General features: G+C 37.6%; 1 protein-coding gene across 1 annotated transcript; it reads left to right on the forward strand.

Moving 5' to 3' along the window:
- Positions 1-7,352: 7,352 nt before the first annotated feature.
- On the forward strand, positions 7,353-12,162 carry LOC122009815 (NADH-quinone oxidoreductase subunit B 1-like). Its single transcript, XM_042566109.1, has 2 exons — positions 7,353-7,811; positions 11,744-12,162. The coding sequence occupies exons 1-2, from the start codon at positions 7,399-7,401 to the stop codon at positions 11,976-11,978; spliced, it is 648 nt and encodes a 215-aa protein (XP_042422043.1). The 5' UTR covers positions 7,353-7,398; the 3' UTR covers positions 11,979-12,162.
- Positions 12,163-12,441: the final 279 nt, after the last annotated feature.

Consider the following 12,441-nt stretch of genomic DNA (forward strand, 5'->3'; position numbering starts at 1 on the left):
AAATTGACAAGCCACTGCCTGAGCTGCTTAGCATGTTGAGAACTGCTGAGCTGAACCTTAAGAAGGCAGAGCCCCACTCTGTTCTGATGGTTCAGAAACACAAGGGCAAGGGCAAGCCCAAAGACAAGGAAAAGTCCCAAGCCAAGGGCAAGGGCAAGGCACTGAAGCCTAAAGGAGGGGTCGCCAAGGATGCTACCTGCTTCCACTGCGATTAGACCGGGCACTCGAAAAGGAACTGTAAGGTGTACCTGAAAGATCTTAAGAAGAAACGAAGTAAGACATCCACTTCAGGTATATATGTTATAGAAGTCAATCTATCTATTTCTTCATCATGGGTATTAGATACCGGATATGTATCTCACATTTGTACTAATGTGCAGGTGATGAGAAATAGCAGGGCATTGGCGAAGGGCGAGGTGGACCTACGCATAGGCAATGGAGCACGGGTTACTGCTATTACTGTAGGGACTTATTTTCTATCTCTGTCCTCTGGGCTTGTATTAGAGTTGTATGATTTTTGTTATGTGCCTGCATTAATTAAGAACTTAATTTTAGTTTCTTGTTTGGACAAGAAAGGTTTCTCTTTTATAATTAAGGACAAATGTTGTTCTGTTTATTTAAAAGATATGTTCTATTGTAGTGCACCTCTGATGAACGGACTCTACATTCTAGACCTTGAAAGCCCTATCTATAACATAAATACCAAGAGGTTCAAGTCAAATAACATGAACCAAACCTATCTCTGGCACTATCGCTTAGGTCATATAAATGACAAGCGCTTATCTCAGCTCCATAAGGATGGTTTGCTAGACTCATTTGATTTTGAATCTTATGAGACGTGCGAGTCATGCCTACTAGGCAAGATGACCAAGACTCCCTTTAGTGGGCACAGTAAGAGAGCGACTGATTTGTTAGGACTTATACATAGTGATGTATGTGGTCCTTTCAATGTCGCTGCTAGAGGGGGTTATAGGTACTTCATTACATTTATTGATGACTTCAGTAGATATGGTTATATGTACTTGATGACACATAAGTCAGAATCCTTTGAAAAGTTCAAAGAATTCAAGAATGAAGTACAGAACCAGTTTGTCAAGAGTATTAAGATACTTCGATCAGATCGAGGTGGTGAATACCTTAGCCATGAGTTTCGTGACTATCTAGCTGAGTGTGGGATTCTATCCCAACTCACTCCTCCTGGAACACCACAGTGGAATGGTGTATCCGAAAGGAGGAATTGTACCCTATTAGATATGGTATGATCTATGATGAGTCACACAGATCTTCCGACATTCCTTTGGAGATATGCTCTAGATACGGCAGTTTTTATACTCAACCGAGTTCCATCCAAGGTCGTGATAAAGACACCATATAGGATATGGACTGGGAGAGATGCCCAGGTGTCTTTTATGAGGATTTGGGGTTGTGAGGCTTACGTTCGACGTCAAGTCTCAAACAAATTGGGACCCAAATCCGACAAGTGCTACTTTATTGGATATCCCAAGGAAACTAAGGGATATTACTTCTACATTCCCAGTCAGCACAAGGTAGTTGTGGCAAAGACTGAGGTCTTTCTAGAAAGGGACTTTGTTTCTAGAAAGACTAGTGGGAGTACGTTCGATCTTGAAGAAGTTCAAGATGCGGACCATAGCACTGAAGCATCAATGGAAGTTGAACTGGAACCACAAAGTGTTGTGGATGATGTTGTTCCACAAGGAGTTGAGGAACAACAACCAGTTCAAGTAGACATACCTCTTTGCAAGTCTGATAGGGTACGTCGTCAGCCTGAGAGATACTCATTTCTCTTGTCTGACCATGATGACGTTGTGCTCATAGAGGATGAGCCTACCACCTATCATGAAGCTGTGATGAGACCAGATTCCGAGAAATAGCTAGAGGCCATGAGATCCGAAATGGAATCCATGTACACCAACCAAGTATGGACTTTGGTTGATCCACCTAAAGGGGTAAACCCCATTAGGTGTAAGTAGGTCTTTAAGAGAAAGACTGACATGGATGGACTTATTTATAAGGGTCTCTTGGTAGCTAAAGGTTTCAAGCAAATTCATGGTATTGACTATGATGAAACCTTTTCTCCAGTAGCGATGTTTAAGTCCATTCGGATCATACTTGCCATTGCAGCATACCATGATTATGAGATATGGTAGATGGATGTCAAAACCGTGTTTCTGAATGAAAACCTACTCGAGGATGTGTACATGACACAACCTGAGGGTTTTGTAGATCCACAGCATACTAGCAGAGTATGCAAGCTGCATAGATCCATTTATGGACTAAAGCAAGCTTCTCGGAGCTGGAATCTTCGATTCGATGATGCGATCAAACAGTTTGGTTTCATCAAGAATGAAGATGAACCTTGTGTCTACAAGAAGGTTGTAGGGGACATAGTTGTCTTCCTCATATTGTATGTGGATGACATACTACTCATTGGGAAGGACATCCCTTTGCTTCAGTCTGTAAAGACCTGGCTAGGGAGTTGCTTCTCAATGAAGGACTTAGGTGAGGCATCCCGCATTCTAGGCATACAGATCTATAGAGATAGATATAAGAGATTGCTTGGCCTAAGTCAGAGTACATATATTGACAAGGTACTCCTTCGCTTTGCCATGCAGAACTCCAAGAAGGGATTTCTGCCGATGTCACATGGCGTGAGTCTTTCGAAGACTCAAGGTCCCTCTTCTAGAGAGGAGAGAGACCGCATGGATCAGATCCCTTATGCCTCAGCCATAGGATCTATCATATACGCCATGCTATGTACTCGTCCTGATGTCTCGTATACTTTGAGCATGACGAGCAGATACCAGTCAGATCCAGGTGAAAGTCACTGGATAGCGGTCAAGAATATTCTTAAGTACTTGAGAAAGACTAAAGAATATTTCTTGATATATGGAGGCAATGATGAGCTAGCTGTAAAGGGTTACAGTGATGCCAGCTTCTAGACCGATCAGGATGATTATCGATCGCAGTCAGGGTTCGTGTTTTGCATTAATTGTGGTGCTGTGAGCTGGAAGAGTTCGAAGCAGGACACAGTAGCTGATTCTACGACAGAGGCCGAGTACATTGCTGCATCAGAGGCAGCAAAGGAGGCAATTTGGATCCGCAAGTTCATCACTGAACTTGGGGTGGTTCCTAGCATTACTGACCCTATTGAGCTCTATTGTGACAACAATGGAGCTATAGCACAGGCTAAGGAACCTCGCTCACACCAGCAGACCAAACACATACTACGATGCTTCCATCTCATTCGAGAGATTATCGAGAGAGGAGATGTGAAGATATGCGGAGTACCTACAGAGGCTAACATCGCAGATCCCTTGACCAAGGCTTTGGCACAGAGGAAGCATAATGGTCACACTAGGTCATTGGGGCTTAGAGCCTACACTGATTGGCACTAGTGCTAGTAGGAGATTGTTAGTTAGAGCCCATCATTTGATGATTGTATTATGGACTTGTTGTATCATATTCTTATATAAAAAAGGCATTTGTTTTGGTTATTATACTTACTTGTATTGGTGCCAAATAAACTAAGTATAATAGCGTCCTTGAGTAGAAGGTTCTCACCTATATCAATCGGTTAGTTGAACCGATAGTGAGATGATATAGGGAACACTACTCTTAATCATTCCTAGTCGAGTATTAACATTCAGGGACAATGTTAATGTAATAAGAGTAGCATGTAGGTCAACTCGATGACTTGATCTCACAAGTCATGGATATAGAGATATCAAGTTGACACATGGGTATGCATTAGAGAATGTATACTGAATGACCCGCTATAAGAAAGTATCATGGATCGTTATATGAGTGTCATATACTTTCTCATGTGGCTATTAGTATAACTACTAGTCCTTAGACCTGAAGTCACCATAGTTCCCTACATAAGGAGTTATGCACTTTGGTTTCGTCAAACGTCACCCGTAACTAGTGGACTATAAAGGTGATTACTGGGTATGTAACGAATTATGCAGAGGGATGTGAGTGATGTAGATGGGATCTATCCCTCCTATATGACGGGAGAGACATCGATATTCTTGATAGAGCGAGACCACGAAGTGCATGGCCATGCCCAAATGAGTCAATATGAGATATTGAGCTCATTTGATTTAGTGAGTCTACTTGGAGTTCAAGATTTAGATTGGTCAGAGGATTACACGGTCTATGCCTCACATTGATCAATCTAGATGTCTAGGATAGAAGGACACTTGTCATATATTGTGAGGAGTCACAATTAGGTGTCACAAGGTGATGTTGGATCTCAACATTCTTGTAACTTGGGTAGTAATGATGTGTTGCTAGATACCACTCATTACTTATGCTCCTAAATGGGTTTAGGGACATTGGCAACGTTACAAGAACCTATAGGGGCACACACTAAGGACAATTAGATGGAGATTAGGTTCATATGATGAACCAAGAGGATTGGATTCATGTGATGAATCAAATTGGATTAAGAGTAATCCTAATTGGGCTAATTGAGTTGGACTCAAGTTGATTCATGTGTTCAATGAGTCTAATTTAGATTATGACTCATTGAATCAATTTAATTAAATGAATTAGATTCATTATATTAATTTGCTTGAATTAAATGGTTGGATTAGATCAACCATGAGAGAGATTAAGTCAAATTTGACTTGACTTGAGAGGAAGAGGAAGAGTCAAGTTTGACTTGACTTTATGCCACATCATTTGTGACTTGGCATTAAGTGGCCAATGATGATGTGTCACATCATCATAGTTAACACATAAGTGTGCCACCTAATGGAAGTTACATCTTCTCCTTTGTTTTAATGTGGTCGGCCACATTAATGAGAGGAGTTACACTTGATGTGGTCGGCCACTCAAAATGAATGGGAATTCATTTTTTCATTCAAGGCTAATTAACATCTTCTTCCTCCTTGAGTTCTTTCTTCTCTCCCTCTCCTCCTACCTTGGCCGAACCCTACTAAGGTGCTAGCACACTTTAGTTTGATTTTTCTCCCTCTTTGTTCGTGTGGATACGCATAGAGAGTTGTCTACCTTGACAACTTGAGATCCGGCACCTTGGACGAGCGGGATTCGCTAGAGGCATGCATCAAGGGTAAAACTCGTACTCTAATGTAGATCTAGAGTTTATAAACTCGTACTCGTAAGTTTTTTGAAAGTTTTATTCTTCGCACGGATCCGGTGGCGGGGCTTTCGGGGTTTCCGCGACGCGAAAAAACGGTTTTCGCGGCCCGAAAAACCCAACACGAGGAAAACTTAAAAAAAATATACAATAGCCAAGAAAGAAACTAAGAAAGTAGTGAGTGAAGCAAAAAATGAAACTTTTGAATGGTTATATCAAAAATTGGATACAAAAGAATATGAAAGAGACATTTATAGAATAGCTAAAGTGAGAGAAAGGAAAACAAGAGATCTTAGCCAAATAAAATGTATTAAAGATGAATGTAATAAGGTATTAGTAAACGATGGAGAAATAAAAGAGCGATGGAAGAGGTATTTTCATCAAATTTTTAATGAAGGCTTAGGTGACCAACTTAACTTAGGTAATTTAATTAGGTCAAATGAGCATAGGAATTTTAATTTTTATCATAGAATTCAAACTTCAAGAGTAAAACAAACTTTAAATGAGATGCACAATGGAAAAGCTATTGGACCAGATGATATTCCGATAGAGGTATGGAAGTGCTCAGGGAAACAAGATATTGAATGGCTTACAAAATTATTTAACATGATATTGAAAACGAAAAGAATGTCTGATCAATGGAGGATAAGTACTCTAGTTTCCTTATATAAGAACAAGGGAGACATACAAAATTATACAAACTATAGGGGTATTAAACTAATGAGTCATACTATGAAACTTTGGGAAAAAATAATAGAAAAAAGATTAAGGAAGGAGACCACAGTGACAGAAAATCAATTTGGGTTCATGCCTGGAAGGTCGACAATAAAAGTTATACATCTCCTTAGACAATTAATTGAAAAATATTGGGAGCAAAAATAAGATCTACACATGGTATTCATTGACTTAGAAAAAACTTATGATAGAGTCCCAAGAGAACTTATATGGAGAATTTTAGAAAAGAGAGGTGTTAATGTAACATATATTGAACTAATTAAGGATATGTATGAGGATGTAATGACCAGAGTAAAGACTTCAGGCGGAGCAACTGAAGCATTTCTAATAAAGATAGGGTTACATCAAGGATCAGCCCTAAGTCCCTATCTTTTTACACTAATTATGGACGAACTCACTGTGCACATCCAAGACACAGTATCATGGTGCATGTTGTTTGCAGATGATATTATTTTGGTAGATGAGACACGTGAAGGAGTAAATGCTAAGTTAGAATTTTGAAGGGAAACACTAGAAGGGAAAGGTTTTAAGCTTAGTAGATTAAAGACAGAATATATAGAATTTAAATTTAGTAATATTAGAAGTAATGAAACAATTGTTAAGATAGGAGAGGACGAGTTGCCCGGAATTGAGAGATTTAAATATTTAGGATAATTTTTACAAAATGATGGAGGGATTGAGAGAGATGTCTAACATAGAATACAAGCAGAATGGGTGAAATGGAGGGGAGCGTCGGGTGTTTTATGTGACCGTAAAGTACCTCTTAAACTTAAAGGTAAATTCTATAAAACTACAGTTAGACCTGCTATGTTATATGGAGCTGAATGTTGGGCTATGACTCGAGCACATAAGTAGAAGATGAGAGTTGCAGAGATGAGGATGTTAAGGTGGATGTGTGGATATACGAAGATGGATAAAATAAGAAATAAGAACATTAGAGAGAAAGCCGGAGTTGCATCTATTGAGGACAAACTCCGAGAGACACATTTAAGATGGTACGGGCATGTACTTAGACGACCAATAAATGCTCCAGTTAGGCGATGTGAAACTATGATAAATATGCATATCAAACGAGGAAGAGGAAGACCAAAAAAGACTTGGTTAATAACAATAAAATAAGATAAAATTTATTTAAATATAGATGATGATATAATAGGAGATAGAGCTCGATGGCGTAAAAGGATTCATATAGCCGACCCCACCTAGTGGGGAAAAATTTGGTTGTTGTTGTTGTTGTTGTAATATAATATTGTTTTAATTAAAATTACTAGTAAAATTGTTTTACATAATTTTAATTAATATTGATTAATACTGTCTTAAATAATTTACTAATTAAAGTAGTTTTGATTAAAATTATTATAAATAATATTGAAATAAAATATTTTAGTGCTCTGTTAATGAAAGTATAGTGGTCATATGATATAATGTGAACTTGATGGGCCACGAGTGAAAATATGCCAAAATTGAAATAAATGTAAATATTTACAAGAAATTGGTGGTTCACGAATCACAACGCCGCATCGATTCACCGATCCGCCATGGCTCTCCTCCCTCGGACCGCCCGCCTCGCCCTACTCTCCGCCCAAAGGGCGGCCGCGATCCCTGCAGCTGCCCCTTTCTCCTCCGCCGCCGGATCCTCCCAGTCGGGTTCGCCCTCCCCTGCGCCGTATGCTCGGCCGCCTCCCCCTTCGGCGTCATCGCCGACGGGACTCTCGAAGACGGCGGAGTACGTGATCTCGAAGGTGGACGATCTGATGAACTGGGCCCGCCGTGGGTCCATCTGGCCGATGACCTTCGGGCTCGCCTGCTGCGCGGTGGAGATGATGCATGCCGGCGCCGCGCGCTATGATTTCGATCGCTTCGGTGTCATTTTTCGTCCGAGCCCTCGCCAATCTGACTGCATGATCGTCGCGGGAACACTCACCAACAAGATGGCACCAGCTCTTCGCAAGTATGATCCATTAACAATTTTATCCCATTTACGATCTCCTCATGTATCAAGCTGATGCTTTTCCTGATGACAAAGCCTGCTTTTTTGGTGGGTCTGGAGATGGATACCTCAGATCCTTAGATCAAAAACTATGGAATCCCGGTGGATATGAATCTTCATAGTCTTTGCTGGAAATTTAGTTTAATAGTACCTTAACCTGAAAGTTATTGTCAGCCAGTTTAGGTTTTTCTATCGACATACTACCCTTTTAGGAATTAATTTGTTCACTATCATCTTTAGATGTGGTTCAAAATTGCTTTGAATGAATTATTACTATATAAGTTTGTGTGCAAGTATAGTCGCTCTACAATGCTATTTATTTCTTTAATAGGTAATATCATCACATCCTCTAAAATGACTGGCTAATATGTGAGAATATTGTGATTACTGATTGCTTTTGTTTGATTGTCTATGCCGTATCATTTGCTTATTTGCATTCTTCTTCTAGGTGTATAATTATTTCAGTGGGTTTATTGGATTGTTGTTGAGGAGACATTGCAGTGCCTATCTAAGGAGTGGAACAGATTTTCATTTGTATTGATCGTAGGCTTAATGTTGTATATTCTTGGTTAAATCATATGCTATTTTTTCTTAAATTACCATGGTGATTCTCTCCTGTTAATCTTAAATAACCATGTTGATTTAATCTCTCATAGCAAACACCATTCTTCAAAATAGTTAGGGGAATTTTTCAGGAAAGGTCATGTTATCCTTCATTTTTTTTCTCTCTCTCTATATTTGTTCATTTATCTTGTCATTCCATTTTCACCGCTTATTAGCACTACCATCACTTCTATTCTATGTACCTTTATCAAAAAAATTTTTGATCAACTGTAAATGCATTTCATCCCTTCTGTGGCTTTATGATTTGGTTAGTTTTCAAGCAGGAGAAAATGAGTGAGAAAGTGAGAGGCTGGAAGCCTGCAACTTCCAGTCCGTATTAGCTTAAGAAAGTTTTCACTATGTCCTTTCAACATAGTGGAACTGATACATTATATTCTACTTAGTGGCCTCTAAGTATACCAGTCATATTGTCTCAACATATTGTGTAGGCTCCATTGTTTTTTCTCTCTCTCTCTCTCTTCCATTGAGATCTAATTAGGTCCAATTGATAGTTTTTTGCATGCAAACTTCCGGCCCACCTTTTCTGGAATTTTATATGAACCTATCTTGTTTGTCTCTTGTTAATGAGACAAGATTCTGCTGATGATCTTTGGTCTGTGATCCAAGGATGATTCAAAAAAAGTAATGAAATGAGACCTAGGTGATTAAGGTAAGACAACTGTTTGTTGCATGAGATAATATATGGATTAGTAAACCTTACTCCAAGGTAGACTTTGCGTGACAAAAGGTGATACTTTTTGAGATATCACATCTGTTTGAAGAGGACATAAGAGATATACCCAACTGAATGATGAAGGTAGGCCAATTCAATATCTTGAAAATAATTTCCAAGGTCCTTACAACTAAGCTAGTTTTCACCTTCATCTTTGAGATACCACTTACCAATATGGTAGGCTTTGCATTCACATAAGCGTATATGTCATTGGATTGCCATTGCTTTTTTTATTATTATTATTTTCAGTTTCTGTTTGCTAATGCTTGCAACCATCAACATCATCCATTATGATCAAGCTATGTATGTTCCAACTATTCAGAGTCAACTACAGCAATCTTATCTCTCCGTTGAGTTCCATGCAAAGCTATATTACTTATAATATTCAAATTAAGTAAGTTATTTATTTTATTATATTTACTAATATTTTCTTTTATCTTCCTCTACCTCTATCTCTGACATTTTTCCACTCTTATTGGATTAAGACTTCTAATTGTTGAATTGGTCATCTTTGAAAATGTCTATATGATCTCAATATATTTTCTTTGTAATCAATTGTTTGTGATGCTTTCTAATTGTACATGTTCCTTCGAGTCTAAGTGATAAATGGTGATTACTCTATAAGATTTCCATTTCAAATACCAAATGGTATCTTTATCATAGTTCTTTCAGGAATTTCATGTCCATCAATCGTTAGCTATTCCTCAATGCATTTTTTGTTACTTGTTGCTGATGTTGATTATTATATTTATTATTGTTCACTTTCTTCTGTGTCTAGGATATTAAATGAGGTAACCTGGTTCGATTGTATTTGCTGATCTAGCTATTATTTTGTTAGTTGTCATTTAATAAAAATTATTTTGTGAACCCTATCAATTGAACAATATTGTTTAAAAGAAAAAATGTTTTACCACAAAGGTAAGATCAATTATTACTTGTTGCTAATGTTTTTTTTTATTTTGTTGTAGAGTGACACTTAATATTGTTATAGATGCATACAAAGCTCGTATATTTTGAACAATTAAAAGACTCAATTAAACTTGGAATAAAAGACTAACCAAATAAAATGGTAGATAAATTAAAGTATTCTATCAAAGAAATAATCCTGTATTAGCAGGTGCACCAAATTGTCTGTGCCACCCTGTTCCACCTTTTATTCTCAAATTCAGGACACAGCAAGAGATGATAAAAGAACAATTGATTAAAATTGTTTTATAAGTACATACTAAGCCAAAAAAAAAAACAAATTGAAATCAACTGAATGTTTGTAAAGTTCTGAAATCATAAAAGAAAGTAAATCAACAAGCAGAAGCTCCATAAGTTCAAAGAGTCCTGAAACACCAACAACAAATCTAAGAACATCTAGTGACTCACTTTAACCACTCCCCTTGAGTGGATCTGGAGGCAAAAACAAAGGGGGATATTAGCTTCAAAGAGCTAAGTGTGAATGTAGCAGGATTTGTGGATAAATAGTAAGAACAAATAATAATGTAAAATGACATATGTTAATATCATTAACACAATCTATATATAGGTTGAGCACTACACTGACACCTTGTGCACTTGAAGATGGGTATGACTATTGCAATAGTAGCAAGTTGACATTGCATATTCAACTGATTGAATGTGATGTTGGCATAATGCTCACGTATCTGCCAACAAGCAAGTCAAGGTCTAAACTCATCATTAGCATCTCTTTATAGTGTCATCTCATCTTAGGTTATGATTCATTTCTGGTTCATCAACTAAATCTATAGTAAGTGGTAAAGGCATTAATAAAAAGAATCAACTATCAGTGACAATGCACTAAAAATAAAGCCTACTGATTTGTCGAAGCATTAAAGATATTACAATTTAGCAAGTATTTGAAGTATGCTACCACAACATGATGAACCAAGGAGTGTTAATTTTTTATTTTTTTTTTTTGCCACAAAAAAAAAAAAAGGAGTGTTAATTTTGAAGCTAATAAACTCAAGCCAAATAGTAATTAAAAGGTCAAGCCAGAATTTCCTTCTCTTTGATTGTGTTTTTTGCCCGAGGTGACCTGACTGATTTCTACCATATGCTTCACTAATCACTTTTAACAAAAGAATGTATTCAGAAAAGGGTGTCGGATGTTTTGTAAACCTCAACTGCTATCAAGCAAAATTCTAGCATTGCCATTCCAACTTTTTGTTTGGCTAAAAGCATAAGCCAAGGTAATGAAGATTCAGGATATAGAAACATGATGCGTCTTTTTACTTTGTAAAGATGACATGAGTTTATGCTTTGGTCTTTTATGAAAATGGCGTACTGAGTATCCAGAAGGTTGAAACTTGAAAATACTAACTAGCAGAGTATGAAGCTCAAGTATTTTTCTTATCATCATAGTTTTAGATTTGAATTATGTAAATGACATCATGATTATGGTATTTCAGAGCAGATGGCTACCTATAGACAGCTAGTTCATATCCACTTTAGTTATTTGCAATTCTATCTTAATTATGCAATTGAAAACAAAATTTAATATCTCCATTCTTCACACCTTCACTGAACTTCTCCTTTGCGCTTCATCCAGGGTTTATGATCAGATGCCTGAACCTCGATGGGTTATCTCCATGGGCAGCTGCGCTAATGGCGGAGGCTACTATCACTACTCATACTCGGTTGTTCGCGGCTGCGACAGGATCGTCCCTGTCGACATCTACGTCCCTGGATGCCCTCCCACTGCTGAGGCACTGCTCTATGGCGTCCTTCAGCTCCAGAAGAAGATTAACAGGCGCAAGGATTTCCTTGTCTGGTGGACCAAGTAGAACACTCCATCAAACACTCCTTCACAAAGGATCGTAAATCATATTTCTCAGACTATGGATTATTGTTATGTTATGAAGTCAAGATTTTCAACTGTCTCCACTAAATAAGTCAATGCAGTTTCTGCATTAGCTTGAATACTTTATCAATGTCCTGTGATTTTGTGCAAAACAAACTTTTTAATTATGTTGTGATTTATGTTAAAATATTTTTGGTCAGGCCTTTTATGAGAAGGTTGAAGCCAGAATATGGCGTCCATTATAGTATTTATTGAATAGATTTCTGAAACGATATCCAGTATAATCTTCTGTATTTATTGAATATCCATTATAATCTTCTGTATTTATTGAATAGATTTCTGAAACGATTGAGATACTCTAACAATCAATTTAATAATTTCTCATTCAATAGTGATACTATAGCAATTAGTTGATTTTATTCAAAAATGATTGATGGAGTTAAAAG

The sequence above is a fragment of the Zingiber officinale genome, chromosome 8A (genome assembly GCF_018446385.1).
Source record: "Zingiber officinale cultivar Zhangliang chromosome 8A, Zo_v1.1, whole genome shotgun sequence".
NCBI classification, from domain to species: domain Eukaryota; kingdom Viridiplantae; phylum Streptophyta; class Magnoliopsida; order Zingiberales; family Zingiberaceae; genus Zingiber; species Zingiber officinale.